Here is a 24,142-nt window from a genome sequence, read left to right as displayed (position 1 = left end):
AAATAAAATAAGTCAAGAGCCTCTGATTAAAATCAGTAAAAGGGGAGGAGGGAGGGAGGGGAGGAGGGAGGATGGGAAGGCGGGGCTTGCAGTGGGATAAAAAGCCACACAGTGAAGGAAAAGAATGTGTTTGGTTGGTGGCTGGGTCAGCATTAAAAATAGCTGCCAGAGAAGCAGAGAGGCTGCAGTTAGGAGGAGGTGGAGAGAGGGAGGAGTACAGGAGAAGAGAGTGAGGAGGAGAGAGGGAGGAGTACAGGAGAAGAGAGTGAGGAGGAGAGTGGGGAGAGTACAGGAGGAGAGAGGGAGGAGGAGAGAGGGAGGAGTACAGGAGAAGAGAGTGAGGAGGAGAGTGGGGAGAGTACAGGAGGAGAGAGGGAGGAGGAGAGAGGGAGAGTACAGGAGAAGAGAGTGAGGAGGAGAGTGGGGAGAGTACAGGAGGAGAGAGGGAGGAGGAGAGAGGGAGGAGTACAGGAGAAGAGAGTGAGGAGGAGAGTGGGGAGAGTACAGGAGGAGAGAGGGAGGAGGAGAGTGGGGAGAGTACAGGAGGAGAGAGGGAGGAGAGGGAGGAGGAGAGAGGGAGGAGGAGGAGAGTGGGGAGAGTACAGGAGGAGAGGGGGAGGAGAGGGAGGAGGAGAGAGGGAGGAGGAGGAGAGGCTGCAGTTAGGAGGAGGTGGAGAGTTTGAAGAGAGGGAGGAGAGAGGGAGGAGGAGAGTACAGGAGGAGAGAGGGAGGAGGAGATGATGCACTGAGGAGTTGGAGAGAGGGAGGAGGAGAGTGGGGAGAGTACAGGAGGAGGAGGAGATGATGCACTGAGGAGTTGGAGAGAGGGAAGAGAGGGAGGAGAGAGGGAGGAGGAGAGTGGGGAGAGTACAGGAGGAGAGAGGGAGGAGGAGAGGCTGCAGTTAGGAGGAGGTGGAGAGGGGGAAGAGTACAGGAGGAGAGAGGGAGGAGTACAGGAGGAGAGAGGGAGGAGTACAGGAGGAGAGAGGGAGGAGTACAGGAGGAGAGAGAGAGAGAAGGAGGTGTGAAGATGGAAGACAGTGGTTTATTATATGAAGCCGGTCATCCCTCTCTCGCAGACACATGGATCGGTCACATCATGTGACTCATTTCAGACACAACATGTCTGCCTGAGACTTTACTGAGAAGTCCATAAGCTCTGTGGAGAAACATTAAGCTCTTGGGGCTGACTGCCTGCTGAGGCTCTAGCAGCAAGCAGCTCACTCTGAGAAGAACTGAGAGCTAACAGCTCATTCCACTGCAACATCTGAGGAGCTCCACATTTCTTGGGCAAGACCGCCCCCGAGGCCCTACTCTGCCTCTGATTGGCCGTCATGGTTCTGTGCTGTTGTTCCATTGGCGTAAGGAGGCGTTACATTCATCAGGCCAAAATGGCGACAACAGCGCTGCTGTGCAAAAAAGCACCAGAGGTTCGCCTCTCTTGCCTTCGATACTCTTTGGTGTGTGTGTGTGTGTGTGTGTGTGTGTGTGTGTGTGTGTGTGTGTTGTTTGGTCTAAGCATGTGATTATGTAAACCATGTGTGAGTGTTTTTGTGTCTGCAAATACCTTGTGTGTATGTACAGTATATGCCATAATCTATAGAGAGACAAAGTGACTGACCGCCTACTTCCTGCTTCAGCACTGTACCAGAGATTTCCATCCGCCATTCATTTTCCCATAGACATTTCGTAAAATGCTTATGAAAATAGTTTTACTGGGTCAAACCAAACGGTTCAGCGATATTTAGAATCGTGAGAGACCATAGAACATTTCACTCCAACTTAAAACTTAAAAAACAACAACACAGAAAAATCAAAATCTTTAAATCTGCTTTTTTTTTAACGTTTTGAACCAGTAAAACTATTTTTATAAGCATTTTACAAAATGTCTATGGGAAAATAAATGGCGGATGAAAATCTCTGGTACAGTGCTGAAGCAGGAAGTGACGTTCACTTTGCCTCTCTATTGTGTGTTTGCCCGTGTGTGTTTGCCCGTGTGTGTGTGTGTGTGTGTGTGTGTGTGTGTGTGCGTGCGTGCGTGCGCGTGCGTGCGTGCGTGTGTGTGTGTGTGTGTGCGTGTGTGTGTGTGTGTGTGTGTGTGCGTGCGCGCGCGCGTGCGTGCGTCTACACCCATGTGTGAGAGAGAAGGAGAGGACTTTGCTATACGGTACGTGTGACAGTTAGCAGCAGGCTAGAATTAAGCTAGGCCTGTAATTAGAATCAGCCACTTGGAAAGCTCTGTAGTGAGTGACTCATAGTACATTCTGTCTAAACATTGCTGCCCAGCCACCACCAATGATACTTCATTCAAGCCAGCAGCCCAGCTCACATCATCCCACAGAGTCGTGACAGATGGACACACAACCTGCAACTAGCCGGGGTGTCGGTCTTCCTCACCTCATGCCCCATCCGATCGCTCTCATATCTTCTGTCTGCTCACCTCATCCCCATCCCTTCACTCTCACATCTTCACCTTCCAGACCTGCCCAGCTGATGGCTCCCCCTCCTTTCTCCTGTGTACTATTCACCTTATGTAGCCCCACCCACTTGACCTAGTTGTGTTATGACTTCCTGTTCAAAACAGCGTCTGTTTTACCTGCTCACTAGTACTGTGCTGTCACAGGAAGTGTAAACACAACAGGAAGTAACTGGCTGACCTGTGTTGGAACATAAGGTGGATACCTGATCAAGTCGCAATATAAATGCTGTTGACTCTCGATAAGAAGGTTAGGGCTTGATGAGAGATGTCATTGTCTCAGTGGGCAGACTGGAGCTTCTCACAGAGATCCAAGTGAAGATGGTCAGGCTGGTGTTGGACAAGTTCTACCTAGGTAGGAAAAACTTGATTCCATCCTCCTGGTTCATGTACAGACGCTCTGCATGATGAGTGCTGTGTTGATTTCACAGGAGGCTTCTCAGACACATACAGTCACAGCTGACAGTCAAGGACTCGAAACAAAACCCAGAAGCACAATGTAACTCAAATATATGATATGCAAGCACATCGCAGACGTGTCTAGGAAAAACGGTGCACGCCAACTGCTTTGAGACCAGACTTTAGTTTTGAGTCTTCATGTAGTCTATAGAGACAGTCGGCATGTGTGGGAACGCACACAAAATGTTATACGGCTGGCGCGAGAGTGGGGTAAAACCGCCGATATATCTCAATGGGTTGACTCACTAAAGGAAGGTGCTGCAGCTCTAAACTACATGTTTAGGGGTTCTAGAGCAGAACACAAGACGTCTGCTCAAAACGCTCAGATGTGCGTTTACTGCGGTGGTTAAATCCCCGATCGTGTCTGCCTGGGCTTGGGCTAGCAGCTAAATTCTAACTTTGCTGAATGGATAGAACGGGGGATTTACCCCACCCTGACCACGCCCCCAGCCAGCTAAACCTATGACGAGACATCGCCTCAACCTATGGGAAGAGAGTACTCACCGTCTATCGCCTGCCTTAGCACTTGGAGCTTCCTCTGTCTCTCCTTGATCCGGTCGTAAGCGCTGGTGAGGGCGGAGCCTACAGACAGGGCAGAGTGGTGATGCAGCTTCCTGTTCTTCAGCGCGCCAAACTCCGGGTAGCGAGACTCCCGGGACGGCGCCCGCAAGGGCGACTTGCGCCGGCCGATGGAGTGCGTGCTCAGGGCGCTGCTGCCCCTCCGCGCGTCCTCCAAGGCGCCAAAGCGAAGAGCGTCCGGGTCAATGTAGGCCAAGTCCACGGAAGAAGCCCACGTCTTCCTGGCCTGACTTAGGCCCATGTCTCCTGCACTGTGGTGGTAAGGTAAAGACCTCTGGTCCAGCTCCACAGGCCGGCCTCTCTGCTGCGGGTGGAGGGGGTGCAGGTAGGTGTGGGAGTGCTGGTGCTGGAGCAAGTGCGGTTTGGGGTAGAGGTCGGTGGTTGATTCGGAGGCGGCGTGGTAGTCGGACACGGAGTAGGGCAGGGCTGCCCCCTCGTCGTCGCCCTTCATCATCAGGTCCTGGATAGGCAGACAGCCCATGGAGCGGCTCAGGCCCCGGTTCAGAGATGCCTGCTCCTGAGTCCGGGCCCGGTAGCGCTCTAGAACCCGGGGGGCGGCACTCCTCCCTGAGAATGAATGGGACAGAACATTTCATTAAAATGGGTCGGCAGATGCAACGGGAAGAGCTATCTACGTATAGGGTAACAAACCTTCCTGAATACTAGAAAACTTAATCAAGCAACACTAGCTGTGTTTCCATTACAGTTTTTCGCAAAATAATTGCCATATTTCTACAACTTCGACAATGTACAATTGCGACTTGTAGGCGTTTCCATTAAAGTTGAATTTGAGTGATTCCCCGTTGCAGCAGCTGCCACAGTGATTACGCACGGGGATCTGCCCCATATCCCGTCCCCTGCATGCTCAAATCCAACCAATGGTCAATGCAAATCACCACATGAAGTTACAACGCATATAAACGAGCCTGATTATCAATTCAAAAGAAAATGAGTGTCAACATATTGCTGGCTGCAGTGAATGCAGTGAGCGCGAGAGGCAGAGGAAAAAAGGTAGCCTACAACTGCGCGCACACAGACAGGCAGCCTGTCACCATGGACCGTTTCTGTCATTAAACATGATCTATTTTCCCCAGCTCCGCTTTTGCACAACACTCGTCTTTCTGCTAGGTAGCGTTGCTTAAAAGTTTTCCACTTGCTGCGGAGGTTTTGCCACGGCGCACCCTTTCTCCCTCATTTCCTTTCATTTTCCAAAGGAGAAGATGGGTCACATGACATGCAAATGCGGAAAATGCGTTTCCATTACACTTTTGCGATAAACTGCTATATCGACACGTCTGAAAAACCACCTCATGAGAGCGCAAAAACCTTTTGCGATATTTGGGAGGTTTTTCGAAATTTACGTGTTTCCATTACCCACTTTCTATTGCGATATTTAGATTTTGCGCATTTCTGATGGTAATGGAAACACGACTAATGACACACACACACACACACACACTTAACAGATTACTCAAAAGCAAAATAAAGAAAACAGTTTGCATTTCTTAACGTATCAATCTCACATTATAGTACAGACAGATTGAGGGATCATCTGCAATATAGACGTTATGCTCCAATAGAGACACTGCATGAATTAGGCCACGCCCATCACGGGGGAAATCGCTCCGTTCACTTCCACACACCAGCGTCATTTTCCTTGAATTAACCCATTGATACCTGATGCAGCATTTGTGTGTATATCCCTCATTTGTGTGCGTATCCCTTTAAGACCGCGAACCGCGTTAACGCGGTCTTAAAGGGATACACACACAAATGCTGCATCAGGTATCAATGGGTTAAACGTAGCTAAAAGCTGTTGTGTAGTGGGCTGTGCAGATAACAAATGTAAAAAATCGCCAGTTAAAGTTTTTTTGTACTCCTGAGCAAAACAAGGAAGCCATTGAGAATTGGCGAGAAGAAAAATTTGGATCTAGCTGTCAAGGGAGTAAGTTGGAGTGGTCATCTTCCGTATGATCTTTGTGTGCAACAGGTGACATAGGACAGGGGTTTCCAAACTTTTCCGTCCAAGTATAACTACGTACAAAACCAACTTTCCCAGGGACCACACCGTATACCAACCTCCCCCCAAATAAAAGTTGATGATCTAACCATGCAATAGCAGCAGAAAGGCTAAGTGACAATATGAGGCTACTAGCTGGTTCAAAATGGACACTCACACACACACACCTGCCAACTGGCTGTGAAAAAGAGGACCCCTTTGTAAAGGTTTTTTTCCCCCTCGCCAAAATTTAGCCTAACTTTGGAGTGTTATTTAGCTACCTTCCTGACAAACTAGCATGACATGGTTGGTACAAATTGATTCATTAGGTCTTCTAATTTCATAGGATACCAGAAACTTCACTCTGGCTTTAAAACTGAGGCTGTTGCAGTCTCTGAAAGAAAATGTTCAAAATGTTGAAACATTTCAGGAAATCGGCCTAATCTGTAAAAAAATAAAATAATAATCTCTGGCGAGTTTGGGAACCAATGACATAGGAGAACGCCAGGATTGGGGGTGGGGTGGGGGGGGTTTTGTTTCCCCCCCGTTTTGGGCGTAGTTTCTGAATGATGACGCGCTCCGCAGTAGGGGTGTCAAAAATAATCGGTTATAAGATGCATCGCGATGCGGACGTGCACGATTCTGCATCGATTCACAAATGTCAAAAATCGATTATTAAGAAACTTTTTTTTTATTTTTTATAATCAAATAAAATATAATGGAAGTACATGCAGTTGTTTATTTTAATTATGGATCATAATACAATGCAAAAAAGAAAGTGAGAAAAAATAAATCATGTGTTGGGGAAAAAAATATTTTGATTTAAAAAAAAAAAAAATCGATTTAAGATGCATCGAGATGCATCGATAAGCCCTCTGAATCGTAATCGAATCATGACGTGAGGCCAGTGAAGATTCACAGCCCTACTCCGCAGTGTCTCTATGGCTCATATCATGATAAACACTATAGTTCTTCATACAGACAGACTAGAACTGGTGTTCATGGTAACTAGAGGAGCTAGAGGGGGATTAACATGGCTTTTAATTGAGCTGAATAAGTCGAGGACAATGTGTCCCTTCTTATGCTCGAGTGCCTCGTCCAAACTGTCCTTTAGTTCAGCTCGCAGCATCAGGACGACACACGGCTGTTAAGACGTGACAAGTCTACCACTGTCTCACACACTTTATACGCTTCCACACTTCTGCCCTGCTAGCCTAGGCTTGGCCCCAGCAGTGGCTTCCACACTTCTGTCCTGCTAGCCTAGGCTTGGCCCCAGCAGTGGCAGAAGGTCTAGGAGGACCTCTCTCTCCACAGAAGGCCTTTATGTTGAGAAGCACCTGCAGGAACTGGATGATTGGGGGGGCAATGTGTCCTCAGATTGTCTTCTCAATCATTCATATCGTGAGAGACAAGCTACAATGTGTCCTCAGATTGTCTTCTCAATCATTCATATCGTGAGAGACAAGCTACAATGTGTCCTCAGATTGTCTTCTCAATCATTCATATCGTGAGAGACAAGCTACAATGTGTCCTCAAATTGTGTTTCCCCTACCATTCTACAGGCCAACAGTGGCCCCGCCAGGCCAGAATTTTTTTTGCAATTCCCCCCCGCTCTCCCCAAAATTCCAATAAACCTTTATAGCATATTATTACAATACAACAATACTAGTGTTGACAGTCATAGAAGATGCCAAATCATTCAAAATTATAAGCATTTTGCTTTTAGGAGTATTGTGCCAGCGTGCAGCACTGTTCCAAAACGTGTCAACGTGTGTCGTTGCCTGGGAAACGCACATCCCATAATACAACTGTTCGCATCGCATCCCATAATAGTATGATGATACTTGGGATGCCATTGCCAACATAGATGTGAACAGGTTAGCTTAGCGTCACCAGCGAGGGCCCCCCCACCGTTGCGGCCGAGGTACGTTTCGAAATCCCTTCAGGCCTGAAAAATGTTCTACGGGAAACACTGTTAAGTCCCTGGGCAGCGAGCAGACAGTCATATGACAATTTAGCTGCAGCTCAGTCAAACTTTATTTAACATTAGTTTTCAATTGTGAATAAAAAAATGGTCGGGGGGGCCACTCTGCACCCCATCGCGGGCCGCATCTGGCCCCCGGGTATCACTGGTATAATAAGGTGTAATATCCTTAGACACACTGTGACAGACAGCTGTCAGTCTGTCTCAAACCTGCCACAATATAACAGATAGTGATGAGTCCAGCCCCTCCGTGCACATTTCTCCATTTAACCCATTGATACCTGATGCAGCATTTGCGTGTATATCCCTCATTTGTGTGTGTATCCCTTTAAGACCGCGAACCGCGTGACGCGGTTCGCGGTCTTAAAGGGATACACACACAAATGCTGCATCAGCTATCAATGGGGTAAAACGGACAAAAGAATGTGACTTCTTGACAGTCCATAAACAACCTCCACGTATCGTTGCTTTGGAGAGGTGGAAAGGTAGGAAGACAGAGAGCTGCAGAGAGTAGAGCGAGGAGGGAGGGAGGGAGGGAGAGGTTTAGGCCTCTAAAAGCACTGCGTGTGGGGGTGTAATGTACAAAGCATATGCCTGGGCTTTACAGGGAAACACATCAAAGACAGACACACTGTCTTCCAGGAACACCGGGGAAACACACCACGACTACACTGAGCACAAAGTGGGAAAAAACAAGCTCGATTTGTGTGCAGGACCACTTTCATTTTCCCAACATTGGTGGCATCCAGTCAACTGTTGCCAGCGTCACCAGTCTTTCAGATATGAGTGGGATGCTCCTGGACAGTGTTTCCCCATAGAACATTTTCCAGGCCTGGAGGGATTTCCAAACGTACCCCGACCGCAACGGTGGGGGCTCCTCGCTGGCGACGCTAAACTTTTAGCTAACCTGTTCGCATCTATGTTCGCAATGGCATCCCGAGTATCGTCATACTATTATGGAATGCGATGCGAACTGTTGTATTATGAGATGTGCGTTTCCCCAGGCAACGACACATGTTGACATGTTTTGGAACAGCGCTGGCACGATGCTCCTAAAAGCAAAACCTTATCGTTTTGAATGATTTGGCATCTTCTATTACTGTCCACACTGTCAACACCAGTATTGTTGTATTGTAATAATATGCCATAAAGGTTGATTGAAATTTTGAGGAGAGCAGGAAAAAAACATAATTAAAAAAAAAAAAAAAAAAACATAAACTGCAACATAAACCTAAAACTCCCAACATGAGAAAAGAGACGCTTACAGAATTCTCCCGGCAACAGTTACAACTTGGAGGCGGTGAAACACAGGAAGGAAAAAGCCACTCCTTGGGAAGAAAGAAGCTTCAGATCTGAGTAATACTCTTCGCCTGTACTTCCCCTCGGGCTGGCGGGTGTTCAAGCAGGCAAACAAAGCACTGATACAAACAGCCGAGCAGCAGCTTCACTCACTGGTGTCTCCAAAATATGCATCTGTAATCAATGCCATGCCCGTGCTTACATAATCAGGAGGACGACGGCCATGTTTGTGCTGCGCTCTCCTCTCCTCTCCTCTCCTCCTTTCCTCTCCTTTCCTTTCCTTTCCTCTCCTCTCCTCTCCTCTCCTCTCCTCTCCTCTCCTCTCCTCTCCTCTCCTCTCCCCTCCCCTCCCCTCCCCTCCCCTCCTCTCCTCTCCTCTCCTCTCCTCTCTCCTCCTCTCCTCTCCTCTCCTCTCTTCGGCCTGGAGAAATGCCGGAGTTCTCTCGAAAAACCACTGGGAAGATTTGGTCATATTTTCCAAAATGAAATCCCATTCTGGGTTGCGAGTGTGGTGCTTCTTGTCTAGTTTCACTTCTCCATTTTCAAACTCAGACAGTCCAGAGGATTCTTGTCGTCCCTTGTAGAGGTAGCAGAACATGTCCCTGCTGAGCGACAGACAGCCAGGGAGCTTCAAACCCACAGCTATTCCACCAGGTTGACGTCAAAGCCACAAATGATCTTTTGAATTCTAAAACCTTAAATTGGAGCTTATGTTTAAATGTATCAAGTGCGGGTATATACCAACAAAGATTGAGAGTAGTTTGATGTAATACATCATTCACCTTTCACCCTCTTAAAATAAAACAAATAAAAGTCAAGAATGCTGGAGAAATTTCCTTCATTTTAAAATGTGTTATTTATTTATTATTTATTATTTATTTTACAAATGTATTTTATTATTTTCACAGTTTAGTAAAAAAAAAAAAGATTCCAATTTACGACTGTATTTTAACACATTTTGTATTTTTCCTCTCGGTTTTAGTTTATGATGATATCCTTAGTTTTGGTACGCGTATTGTTACACCCCTATTCAGTAATAATCCTGGAACAAAATAAGGCATTTAAACATAACGATGAATACGCCCAGTTCCTGACAATGCAACTCATTGCAACTCAAATAAAGATCTGTCAAGATGGGCCTTGATATCACTGCTCAGGCGGTTGTTTTAACACGCAACATGCTGAATGAAACACACGGTGCAGCAGAGGGCGAGACCTACCCCCCACTCACCTGCTGACACAAGTAATGATCTGTTACAACTCTCAGGCTCAGCACATCCCACAGTGTGTCCTAGGGGCACCTGGTTCCCTTTTGAAAGTAAAAGTAGGTAGAAGGGGCAGGTTAGAAAGGCAGGAGATTTTCTAGTAGTAAATCTCCTGCCTTTCTGGGTACATTAAATGTACCCAGACCCCTGTAATGGTGGCAGCTAAGCCTGTTGGTGAGCCATTTCCTTCCCTTCAATATTTAACATAGAGCAGTAAAACCAAATCTGCATTTGAGGCAGGTGCGTCCACCACAACCCAAGACCTCTTCAAAGGGATGCCAAAAATGACTTTTACACTACATAATTTGCACAGCCGCGTAAAATCACACTGCAACTAGAGAGCATGCGTTCACAACAACTATGGGTGTTAGCTGTTTTCTACTGGCTTGATCACCAGCAGAAATCCAAATCGCTGGGTAAATAAATGACTGTTTCTACACCAAGAACAAGGTCCCGTAAAAACAACTAAAATAGTACCAGTAATAGAGAGGTAAAGTGGAACGTCACTTCCTGCTTCAGCACTGCACCAGAGATTTTCATCCGCCATTTATTTTCCCATAGACATTTCGTAAAATGCTTATAAAATAGTCGTACTTCGTCGAACCAAACGGTTCAGCTAACGCTATAATCGGGAGAGACCATAGAACATTTCACTTGGACCAAAACTTAAAAAACCAACATCGAAAAATTATTTTCTTTAAACCCGCATTTTTTTTTACGTTTTGGTCCCAGCGAAATGTTATGCGATCTCTCCTGTTTCTAAATATATCTGAACCATTTGGTTTGAACCAGTAAAACTATTTTGATAAGCATTTTACGAAATGTGTATGGGAAAATAAATGGCGGATGAAAATCTCTGGTACAGTGCTGAAGCAGGAAGTAGGCGGTCACTTTGCCTCTCTATAGTAAGAGTACTAAAATACCCAGCAGACAGCCCACGGCACTGTGTGCGGTGGGGCTCTGTGTGTGTGTGTGTGTGTGTGTGTGTGTGTGTGTGTGTGTGTGTGTGTGTGTGTGTGTGTGTGTGTGTGTGTGTGTGTGTGTGTGTGTGTGTGTGTGTGTGTGTGTGTGTGTGTGTGTGTGTGTGTGTGTGTGTGTGTGTGTGTGTGTGTCGGAGGAGGAGGGGCTCATGTTACCTGATGGGAGGCCTTTGCCCCGCAGCCTCTCCCGAATCTCCTTGCTCCGCTCGGGAAGAGACTCTCTATCCGTCAGCAGACCATCCAGCTGGGAAGAGGGAGGGTGCACAGAGCAGGAGGCAGCAGCAGCAGCAAGGAGAACGGAGACAAACGCAGAGGTTAGTGGGTCATTCCTTCGGGCGAGAAGTGACAATACATCTGTCACTTTGTCGCCTGAGCTATGATCCATCATATGAGATGGCTTTATATAAGCATAAGCCACATTCTCTATTGTGACATTCAACCCGCCTATTGTGCGTTTGACAGAGCAGATAATGGCCATTGAAGCTACGGTGGGGAACACTTAGCGGGGACAATACAAGGCAGCGTGCCACAGAAAGACGAGGAGGGCTGGAGTAACAGTCGAGGAAATCCGAGGCAGGAGTTGTATTGAATCTAAAGGAAATTATTGTGACCATTTCATTGATAGCACTAGCTCTCAGGGGCAAATGTGTTTCACACATATAGAGAGGCAAAGTGACCGCCTACTTCCTGCTTCAGCACTGTACCAGAGATTTTCATCCGCCATTTATTTTCCCACCGACATTTCGTAAAATGCGTATAAAAATAGTTTTACTGGTTCAAACCAAACGGTTCAGATATATTTAGAAACAGGAGAGATCGCATCACATTTCACTGGGACCAAAATGTACAAAAAATGCAGGTTTAAAGAAAATATTTTTTCAATGTTATTTTTTGACGTTTTGGTCCGAGTGAAATCTTCTATTGTCTCTCCCGATTATAGCGTTAGCTGAACCGTTTGGTTTGACAAAGTACAACTATTTTATAAGCATTTTACGAAATGTCTATGGGGAAATAAATGGCGGATGAAAATCTCTGGTACAGTGCTGAAGCAGGAAGTGACGTTCCACTTTGCCTCTCTATACTAACTCTAAACGTCAATGTCACAATTGCACTTTAAAATGACACCACAAGTCGATTCCACTGTTGATCTCACAATGTGTCATTAATTAGTGCGCGTGCATGTGCGTGTGTGTGTTTGTGTGTGTGTGCGCTTATGTGTGTACCTGGGAAAGGCTGCCCAGTACCAAGCGCACCAGCTTTCGGATGTAGGAGAAGGGCGGGTCACAGCTGGAGTTTCTGATGTGTTTGCTGCAGATGTCCAGCACGGTGCGCACCGACATGCGACTCAACGTGACGTCGTCGCACATGTTGAGGAGCAGACTGTTCAGGTGCTCCCCCAACTTCATGGGCTGCGTGGCACACAACATGTTAATGTGTTAATTAGTGTGTTAATTGACATTGCTATGATGATTTACACTGCCTTTTCAGTATAGTCAGCGAGTGCATGTATCACGATGCAGAATCTAAATAGCAATTGGATGCCTGTCACTGCTGAAGGGCTATGAATTGTACTGCCATCATTGTATTAGAAATATTTTGTATTACTTTGTTGCAGTTTTTAATATTGGCATTCAACAGACATCCATTGTTCTATTCATCCTGCGACATTGATACCTTTTTTATATACAGTACAGTATACAGTACAGTACGTAACCAAGAACGTGAGGTAAAGAAAGAAAAAGAACAAAGAAAAATATAGAACAAAGAATTAGAAAAGAATTATCAACATAAAAAAACATACAAAACCGTTGAAAAATAAATATGGGGGGGGGGGGGGGTCCTGCTATATTCATCATTACACCTGAGTCACACTCCATCCACACGGCCCCCCCAAGCTTGACCCGCACCCCCCAGACAAGTGCTTTTAATCACCAGTTAATCAAAGCTGAGGTTAGGGTTTCTGCTCCTGGCCATGTCCCCACGCCACACAACTGTTCACCACGTTAATTGAAAACAATAGTTACTTTGAAATTAATTTTTGCAGGGATTACCGTAACTACACCAACAAAAAGGAATTGAAACTTGGTGATTGGTGGATTTCGTTTGGTGCAAATATGTTATTAGATTAGCAAATTATTACATTTATGGTTTTTCAATAGATTTTAATTTTTGGAATTTAAAAAGCTCTGGAAGTTGTTTTGGGGAAATCTTCTGATGAAAGTTAAGCACAAATAAGCTTCTTTAATACAAATTACACTGTGACATACTTTATTTTTTATTTCTGTGTTCTTTACATTTTACTGCCGCGCACGTCCAGTCGTCCATGCTGGCTCTATTCACTTTGTCGAGCTGTCGCGGGATTTCATCGTGGCGTCCGCTCACGCCTCACGTTCAGATTGATAGATGCAGAGCTTCTCATGGGGGTGAACGAACACGTACACCCAGTTTTCTGTCGTACATTGGCTTGATAAATGAGGGCCACTGTGTACAGCCTGGATTCACTTTTCATTTGCAGTGGGAACAGTTCGTCTGGTTCAACCTTCTCATAGTACGCAACAGAAACAACAACAGGTTGTTTATGCCTCAGCAGTGTTTGCCAACGTTAGCTGGTGTGCTAACGCTGCTACAGCGACTCATTCTCTGTGGACCAGGATGAGGAGGAGTGATGACTGATGGGAGTGGATCATGCCGGAGTTCTGAAAGGGTGGCGACTTGAGTCAAGACGTTTCTACGCTGTGGGCGGTACTTTCTCACAAACGTCAACATACTGTACCGCTTTTCATTTACAACTGGTTGATTCGGAGATCCGATCTCAATCTCAATGTGAGCCAGACCACTTGTCTGTGGGAGTTTTGTTTTATTTAGGTAATGTATTGATGCTCTAATTACCAGTATGTATTTTTGCACTTTATGCATTTTATGCATTTATTTATCTTTCTTCGATTTTATCTTTGAATGTGTGTATCACATGTCAGGGGGATTGTATGTCTTCATGTCCTGTTGTGTTCTGTGTGTGCTCACTAAACCAAATTCCGATCAACGATGTTGAATGGCAATAAATAATGAAACTTGAAACCACCTCCGAAGGTAGGCCTGCACGATATGAGGAAAATCTGCGATGTGCGATAACATTGTTCAATATAGCGATGACGATACGACTTGCGATATATAAACAAATATTAAAGTATGCATATTAGCTATACAGTTCCTATGTCTTTCTGCTTTAATAATGCTAACATAGACCCCAAACATAGCCTATGCCCACTGAATAAAGAAATTAAAATACACACTGACTCTAGCTGAAACTACACACAGCGTGTTTGGGCTTTGGCAGAGGGGCGGAGCGCACTGTTGCAAGGGAAAGGTGTACGCTGGATTTACAACACAAGACAAAATGATCGGATGCTGAGTGGGAATGCATGACGCATGTAAATAAAACCACTTGTTATTCATTGCGTTTCAGGCAGTCTTTGCGATGTGTTTATTGCGCATGTTCATATTGCGATGACGATGAAAATACGATGAATTGTGCAGCCCTATCCGAAGGTCTGGCAGAACCGATCGCATCCCCATCATAACGTGCTCTGTGTGTTTACACCTCCCCCCCGTGCCCAATATTCAGATAGAGATCACATTTTAATAGCAGGTGTAATTGTGAAAACACATGATCTGTGGTAGTGACTTCACCTGGCTTTGTGGGATCTCATAGTCGGCTCCCCAGAACAGGGTCATCCCCAGAGAGTACATGTGCATCTGTGAAAGACGAACAGCAGTCAGGCTGTCAGAGGGGTTACATCAGCATCATCATCATCATCAGCATCATCATCATCACTTCATTAGATCACAGCAGCAGCCTCTAGATGATCAATGATCACAAAGCTTCTGCTCAAATAACAACAGGTACAAATTCAAAGCAGATGGCAAAAGGAGGAGACATGTTCACGATCAAGCAGATGTGGAGTCTCATAGAAAACGGGGCATGTCTCATTAAATCAAGCAGAACCTGTTGTGTTCTGGAGAAGAAGAAGAAGAAGAAGAAGAAGAAGAACTTGAGGAGGAGAACCTCTGAGGAATGCAACCTCATCCTGACCTGTTGTTCTGTTCTCAGCACACAGTAGCTTATGTGGTCATCAGTGTTGGGCAAGTTACTTTCAAAATGTAATATACTATTACTAGTTACTTTCATTTGAATATTACTGTCTGTGTAGAGTAACTCTTGACTTATTACACTACTTTTGCATTACTTTCACCAAAATAACAGCAGCAGCAGAATGACATCACCACCCCGGAACCATCCCGAAAAATAATTTCAACCGCCTTGAAGTCAGTGTAAACAATCCAAAATTTGAAATGTTATTCTTTTCCTTTGTTATTGTCATCTATAGTGGTTATTTGCATAAAAAAACACAATTTGATTAGGAAATGATTCTATCTTTATTTAAATATGTGCTTTGATTATTATTTTTTTAACTCAATTTGTAACTTTAGTTACTTGACAAAGTAACTGGTATAATATTACAGAAATCCTATAAGTAATAAATTACATTACTGAGTTACTGCTCAAAGTAATATATTACATGTAATATGTTACTTTTGTAATGAGTTACCCCCAACACTGGTGGTAATGTACTGTGAGCCCAGTGCAAGGGCAAAATCTTTGCTAGTTTCGACCACTCAAAATCTCCCCTTTCTCTTTTAATGACCACTGGGTCAGTACATCATCAAAGACCACTGGGTCAGTACATCAAAGACCACTGGGTTAGTACATCAGCGACCCAGTGGTCATTAAAACAAACGAAAAGTGGAGATTTTGAGTGCTCGAAACTAGCAAAGATTTTGCCCTCGCACTGGGTGTCAGATATGTCCCGTTATGTTTCATTTAGAAACGCTACTGAGGGAGGAACATGCTGCAACTAACTCACTAACTCCTGTAATAAAAGTCCAAGTCAGTCTTATTTGGAAAGGAAAAAGACAGAGAGACAGACAGAGAGAGAGACAGGGCTTTCTGCCCAAATCAAATCAAAAAAACATTTTTCCATTTTCCTTTTCTTTACAGCACTACTCTGCACTCGTTGCTCTGGAGCAGAGGAATCACTTCCCCTGGACGCTGGGCTCGCTAGAGGAAAGAATCATTCCGGGGATTGCCAAAGAATGCAACATCGCCTTCAAGGTCTTTTAGGAACAGAGTGAGAGCTTGCCACAGATTTAAAGGCACACACTCACATTTTTAAGAAAATATGGACATTTTAAAAAGCCACCGTAAAAAAAAAACGTAACTACAACCATCCCCAGATGGTTAACAACAACATCGATGGAAGGAAATGTGTGGCGATCACAGCTGACATCTTTTCACCACGCCATCTCTGATCATGAGAAGAATAGATCATATATGCCAGAAGAACTCCGCTAGGGAGGACGGGAGCAAGGCCGGAAAACTGACTCAGCAGAAAAATTGGGCTGAGGTCTAGCCTAGAAACAAGAATCCAGGCTTCAGCCCTGCTATTAACAGTTGCATATGTGGACGAGAGCGGGGAACACATCTGCACATGGGTTAAAGAAAGCATGCATTCCAGGAGATGATATATGGCTGCTCTGTTTCATGTTGCCTTTACATGATGTGAGTTTATAAAAATATAAACAGTAAGAGATAGGATAAGGTTATAGATCTCTTCACAGTCAAGCATTTAGAGCAGGGATACTCAACCTGCTTTGCTCGGGGGCCACTTCTGCAAAATGACAGGGGCCAGTTAATAAATCAACAACAATAATAATAATAATATACATTTTTCTGTAGCAGATTGTAGTTTTTTGAGGGTGCCAGCTTGAGTTTAGTCTGACAATGTTGTGCACACAGGATAGTTCCTGTATTAGTTATGTTAAGTTAGTTAAGTACATATAAGTGCCTGGGTGGCGAGCAGGCGGCAATATTTGACAATTTATCTGGAGCTCAGTCAAACTTGATTTAATGTTAGTTTTCATTGTGAATTATAAAATGGTCGGGGGGGCCACTCTGCACCCTATCGTGGGCCGCATCTGGCCCCCGGGCCGCAAGTTGAGTATCACTGATTTAGAGAGATGCACAGAGTTTGTACAAGGTTCCTGAACGGCATGTGGTACTGACATTAGGTATAATATTATAACGTTTTACCTTCTCGATGTCAGAGATGGACGCTAAGGAGATACCCTCCAGGACCTCTGGAGCCGTGAAGGCCCTCAGGTCCTGCTGGGTGACGTTCTCGTCCGTGAAGGAGATGTTGCCAGAGGGCATGAGCAGCAGGGACCAGGGAGAGATGATGAAGCCCATGGCCGCCGGGTCTGGAGGGGGGGTAGAGAGGCAAAATGGACAATTCATGCAACCGGACCGGAACCGAGGATATGATGATCAGGAACAGAACCAGTACAAGAGGCCTGAAGACAGTATCCGCTATATAGACCCAATCACTGTGACATCACGCCAACAACAACACTACTCACTTCTGGGTAGCAGAGATGTCGGCAAACCTGTTTATTGTTCGTTTCTGTTGTCTTTCAGCTGTAACATTTTAAAGATACTAGAATAGTATTAGTAAGAGAGTAATAGTAGTAAGAGTCGAGGGCGCCATCCGGCCCTCTGTTCCACAAATTTCAAATTCTCACTCATTTTTAACATCAATATTTTTCAGATATGTGTTTTTATTTATAAATGACACTCAGCTGAAGCCAACATTCCAGAACATTTTAAGTCCTATTTCAAAAACAATTCGTCCGTTCATTCACATTCCACTCGTCAATCCCCACATCTCCAACCTCCTACATTTCTCACATCCAGAGGCCAATTTTCTTCCAGATTTAAAAGGTGTCAAATTGTGGAATGAGTTTTCACACATGGCAATGGGGCGTTCCGTAAAGATATATAAAGGCTGTCTAAAGAAGCATTCGGTTGGTTAACTGTCTGTTAACCAAGCTGTCTGGTTGATATAAGTCTTCTGGTTTGGTTGGTCAGATTGTCTGATCTTCCTTGTGTTTGTTGTTTTTAACTGCTTTTTTCTCTCTCTTATTTTACTTTTAAATAGCTGATGATGTTTTCTATTACTTCTACATAACTGTATTGATATTTGGTGTGAGACCATGTATAAGCCCTCCTGGGCTTTCTGTCTCACTCCCCCACTGGTTCCATTCTTCCCTGCATTTACTTTTTACTGTTTTTGTTTGACTTGTGCAAATAAATAAATACGTTGCCTGTAGCTCACACGCTTCACCTGCTGCTCGCCTGCTCAGCAACTGAGCAACTGTGCGGCTTATTATAGTAGTGAGATATACCGTAGTTATTAAACATGGTGGTCGGACTTATCTGACAGTTCTGCTGTGCTTATTTTATGTAGCCTACTGTGTTAGCATCACTGATCCACCCAACAGCGACAGGCTGGTCGGACCAACTGCTAGTTTTGGGTCAAGTCAAGCTGTCATTTTCTTTAGTCTGTGAGCCAACAGGTGAATTAGTCCTCCAAACTAACGTTAGTGAAAGTGTTGTTATTCATGAGATATTAAACCATCAAAATGTGCATTTTAGACTGAACCATTTTCTCTTCATCTCAGTTGTTCCCATCATAGCTCAGTGGTTTGTTCCTCGCCCCCCGTTTGCTCCCCCGCACGACCGCACTATTAAAAATTGTAGGGGAGTTTTCTACCCATCAAGATATTGGAAACAAACATTGTGATTCGGTCTATAAAATAAGTGGGAATATTTGATCAAAAATAAATGTACTGGAAAAACAAATCCCGTCATAGACTGTAACCACTTGCATACAAACATCATTGTATGCAATGGCCTAGTAAATACACTGGTCTCGTTGCGGTCTGTCATTATTTATATATAGAAAACTCCTAGCCATTGTGTGTGTGACACACACACACACACACACACACACACACACGCGCACACACACACAGTGAAGTATATCACAGAGCAGATCAAAAGCAACATCAAAATTTGCCGAAGCGTTTACAGCAGGAACACAGCGACTTGTAGACGTCTGCGACCGCAGTGGAGCTGATGCACATTTCTCGGCTTTTATGGAAACGTAAGATGGCCGAAGTAAACAAAAAACACATGTTGCTTTCTTAGCCGAGCCGTGCAGGAGGATCAGTGTTGAAGAGGCATGGAGGAGGACGCAGAGAGGAGGCATGGAGGAGGACGCAGAGAGGAGGCATGGAGGAGGACGCAGAGAGGAGGCATGGAGGAGGACGCAGAGAGGAGGCATGGAGGAGGACGCAGAGAGGAGGCATGGAGGAGGAGGCATGGAGGAGGACGCAGAGAGGAGGCATGGAGGAGGACGCAGAGAGGAGGCATGGAGGAGGACGCAGAGAGGAGGCATGGAGGAGGAGGCATGGAGGAGGACGCAGAGAGGAGGCATGGAGGAGGAGGCATGGAGGAGGACGCAGAGAGGAGGCATGGAGGAGGACGCAGAGAGGAGGCATGGAGGAGGACGCAGAGAGGAGGCATGGAGGAGGACGCAGAGAGGAGGCATGGAGGAGGACGCAGAGAGGAGGCATGGAGGAGGACGCAGAGAGGAGGCATGGAGGAGGACACAGAGAGGAGGCATGGAGGAGGACGCAGAGAGGAGGCATGGAGGAGGACGCAGAGAGGAGGCATGGAGGAGGACGCAGAGAGGAGGCATGGAGGAGGACGCAGAGAGGAGGCATGGAGGAGGACGCAGAGAGGAGGCATGGAGGAGGACGCAGAGAGGAGGCATGGAGGAGGACGCAGAGAGGAGGCATGGAGGAGGACGCAGAGAGGAATGGCTACACAGCGTAATTCTCTTTTTCCGACAAAGCCACAGTCAGCGGTATGGTTAGGGAACGTTTTAAAAATATACAGAGGAATGTTTGAGCTGCGCTGCAAAATGCCTTTCTTTGGCTGAGATTTAACTCTACGAGGGACAGAGAGAGAGAGCGCGCGGGGAGGAACAGAGACACGGGACCTGAGGTGCCAAATATCTCTTTCCAAAAGCAGGAATTCGCTAAGTAAATAAATGTTTCCTGTTTCAAACTCCTCTGACCCATTTGGAGATCTTAGTGAGAAGGAGACAGGGTGTTTCTGAGGCCTAAGATATGACAGACACCTCTGACTGGTATTGTTAGGTCCAGAGCACCAGTGATTTGTGAATGGGTCACTCTGTGAGAGTCACACATCTATGACCAGTTTCAATACACTGTAGATGAAAGCTAAATCCAAACACTGTACAGTAGGGATGTCACAATATATCGTCCCACAATATATCGCGAAACGTGACAATATGTATCGTTGAGATGAAATCTCATATCGCGAGAAAAAGAAGCTGAACATGGTGGCACTGATCTGCATCTGATTGCGTGCTCGCTCTCCTTTTCATTGCTTTGTTTGAACAGACGAGGGACGTTACAGACACGGAGGATGAAAATGGTGAAATTACTCAAATTAGCGTGGAGGATGCCCCCTCAACTTACAAATCGATCGCAAAAAAATATTGTTAAAATATCGTATCGTATCGTGAACCCAATATAGTGTATCGTATCGTGAACTGAGTGTATCGTGACACCCCTACTGTACAGTGAGGTTAGGGCCGTTCACCATCCACAACACTACAGTTAGAGCTGTTCATCATCCACAACACTACAGTTAGGGCCGTTCACCATCCACAACACTACAGTTAGAGCCGTTCATCATCCACAACACTACAGTTAGAGCCGTTCACCATCCACAACACTACAGTTAGAGCCGTTCACCATCCACAACACTACAGTTAGGACCGTTCACCATCCACAACACTACAGTTAGAGCTGTTCACCATCCACAACACTACAGTTAGAGCCGTTCACCATCCACAACACTACAGTTAGAGCTGTTCACCATCCACAACACTACAGTTAGAGCCGTTCACCATCCACAACACTACAGTTAGAGCTGTTCACCATCCACAACACTACAGTTAGAGCCGTTCACCATCCACAACACTACAGTTAGAGCTGTTCACCATCCACAACACTACAGTTAGAGCTGTTCACCATCCACAACACCACAGTTAGAGCCCTTCACCATCCACAACACTACAGTTAGAGCTGTTCACCATCCACAACACTACAGTTAGAGCTGTTCATCATCCACAACACTACAGTTAGAGCCGTTCACCATCCACAACACTACAGTTAGAGCTGTTCACCATCCACAACACTACAGTTAGAGCTGTTCACCATCCACAACACTACAGTTAGAGCTGTTCACCATCCACAACACTACAGTTAGAGCTGTTCACCATCCACAACACTACAGTTAGAGCTGTTCACCATCCACAACACTACAGTTAGAGCTGTTCACCCTCCACAACACTACAGTTAGAGCTGTTCACCATCCACAACACTACAGTTAGGACCGTTCACCATCCACAACACTACAGTTAGAGCCCTTCACCATCCACAACACTACAGTTAGAGCTGTTCACCATCCACAACACTACAGTTAGAGCTGTTCACCATCCACAACACTACAGTTAGGACCGTTCACCATCCACAACACTACAGTTAGAGCCGTTCACCATCCACAACACTACAGTTAGAGCTGTTCACCATCCACAACACTACAGTTAGGACCGTTCACCATCCACAACACTACAGTTAGAGCCGTTCACCATCCACAACACTACAGTTAGAGCCGTTCACCATCCACAACACTACAGTTAGAGCTGTTCACCATCCACGACACTACAGTTAGAGCTGTTCACCCTCCACAACACTACAGTTAGGACCGTTCACCATCCACAACACTACAGTTAGGGCCGTTCACCAATTACCATCGACAACAACACTACGTGGGACATGGCATGAACAGGACATGAAATATTTAATCATACGACTCTAGTTAATTTGCATTTGACCTAAAAAAAGACAGGACACTGCTTTCAAGTCAGAAATGTACCTAGATTTGCTAGAAAGATGAACAACATTTCACCTGCGGAGTGTGTGTGAATCCAGCCTTATTCTGTCAGTGGCAGACGATGCTTATCTGAGTAGGCTGCCATCTGAGCTACCAGGGGCACGGACTCAGACTAGACTCATTGTGGAGCACTACCAGACCAAGGAGTTTGTCCTCCAAAAATAGATGCTTCTACAAACTGTGCTGCTGTGTCCCACTCCCATGCATTAAATACCACACCAAACATGCCATTAGAGTGACAGACAGACAGACAGACAGACAGGCAGGCAGGCAGGCAGGCAGACAGGCAGGCAGGCAGGGGTAGAGAGTAGGGCTGTGCAATCAAATCGATACGGCAATATATCGCAATATTTTTTTCCGCAATACTGTATCGATATTTCGGAAAAATATCGTGATATATCGCCATATCGATTTTTTGCACAGCCGTGTGTTCAGTGACATAATAAGAATACTTCTAACTTCAGTGCGTTCAGTAACACACTCAACACACTCAATTTGTGCACAAAGTTATCAATATAAAGTGATGTACCGTACATATTATTACACTACCTGGGTGGTACACAGCGTGTTGTATTTTCAGCTCTATTTTTCAATTTTCAGTAAATGATGTAGAATATTGCAATATATCGCAATATGCATTGTATCGCAATGTATCGTGATACAATCGTATCGTGACCCATGTATCGTGATACGTATCGTATCGTGAGGTCCTTGCCAATCAATACGCAGCCCTAGTAGAGAGTGGAAAGGCAGAGAGACAAACGGCAGAAAGAGGAACACACAGAGGCAACTTGGAAGACACTGCGCAGCTCTATACTGTCCTACATAATAACACACAGCTGGGATTCATCCAGCTCATCTGAAACACTCAGCACATTACTTCTTCAAACAAATCATTCTTATGCTAACACAGTAGCTAACAGCTGTTATTGACACATGGAATATGAGCGTCCTGCTGGTGGGTTACAGTAGTGTTTGGACAGTGTCGATGTAATAGTGCCATAAGGTGGCCTTCACGCTAGCATCCTCACAGGCTCATCTGTAAAGTGTCTAAAGGCCTGGCTGGCCTGGCTGTATACCGGCCCCCTGCATGCATATAGAGAGGCAAAGAGATCGCCTACTTCCTGCTTCAGCACTGTACCAGAGATTTTCATCCGCCATTTATTTTCCCATAGACATTTCGTAAAATGCTTATAAAAATAGTTTTACTGGTTCAAACCAAACGGTACAGATATATTTAGAAACAGGAGAGATCGCATAACATTTCACTGGGACCAAAACGTAAAAAAAGATAAAAAAGAATAAATGTTTTGGTTTTGTTTTTGGTCCGTGTGAAATGTTCTATGGTCTCTCCCGATTATAGCGTTAGCTGAACCGTTTGGTTCGACGAAGTACAACTATTTTATAAGCATTTTACGAAATGTCTATGGGAAAATAAATGGCGGATGAAAATCTCTGGTCCAGTGCTGAAGCAGGAAGTGACGTTCACTTTGCCTCTCTATGGAAGAAATTGTAACATTTGCTTTCACCACAGCCCAGATAGATGGACCCAGGGATAGCGGAACGCATCTGAACTTGGGGGGGCCGGGGGGCGTGCCCCCCCCCCCCCCACACACACACACACACACGTCTGTGAACCACCATCATTGATTATTATTATTATCATCATATAAAGATTTTGGTCGTTTGAAGCCAGATTCATATAGGAATATCTCATTTTAAATTAACATTAGGATTAGACGGTTGTGATGTCAGTATTCAGTCTTAACAATCATATATTTGCTCCTTTTCTCACTCACTCCTATGTCACCACCTGCTCTCACTGCAGGGTTTGAGATTGAACTTTTTTTTATCACCAGCCAATATGGCTGCTAGATTTTAAAGTTACGAGCCAATTAATTTCAACTAGCCAAAATGTTTTTCTTGAAATAAACCAGAATATGAGGGCGACTGGGTTTTACAGCAGGGCTATTCAACTAAATTGTTCAGGGGGCCACATTGTCAGAAACCTAAGGGACCGGGGGCCGGACCGTTCCCCGAGCCAGTACACTTGACACAATGCGCCACCATATTTTTGCAGCCGCGCTGGAACTATTATTAAGTAGGGGGTGCTGTAAGGAATGGAATCTCGGCAGCGCCGAAGAAAATTTTAT

The 24,142-nt window shown here is 45.3% G+C and overlaps 1 protein-coding gene across 4 annotated transcripts in view; it reads right to left on the bottom strand.

Moving 5' to 3' along the window:
* ptpn13 (protein tyrosine phosphatase non-receptor type 13) overlaps window positions 1-24,142 on the bottom strand; it is a 99,936-nt gene that overhangs the window by 52,056 nt on the left and 23,738 nt on the right. For all 4 annotated transcript variants that reach the window (XM_083657710.1, XM_083657712.1, XM_083657711.1 and 1 more), the window contains exons 3-7: window positions 17,190-17,356; window positions 14,729-14,794; window positions 12,265-12,450; window positions 11,198-11,285; window positions 3,440-4,081 (exon numbers count right to left, since the gene is read on the bottom strand). In XM_083657710.1, coding sequence (XP_083513836.1) covers window positions 3,440-4,081; window positions 11,198-11,285; window positions 12,265-12,450; window positions 14,729-14,794; window positions 17,190-17,356 — 1,149 coding nt within the window. The remainder of the gene's footprint in view (window positions 1-3,439; window positions 4,082-11,197; window positions 11,286-12,264; window positions 12,451-14,728; window positions 14,795-17,189; window positions 17,357-24,142) is intronic.

The sequence above is a fragment of the Poromitra crassiceps genome, assembly GCF_964638095.1.
Source record: "Poromitra crassiceps genome assembly, chromosome: 21".
NCBI classification, from domain to species: Eukaryota; Metazoa; Chordata; class Actinopteri; order Beryciformes; family Melamphaidae; genus Poromitra; species Poromitra crassiceps.
Note: the sequence above shows the minus strand (reverse complement) of the source record. Positions and strands in the feature narration are given on the sequence as shown.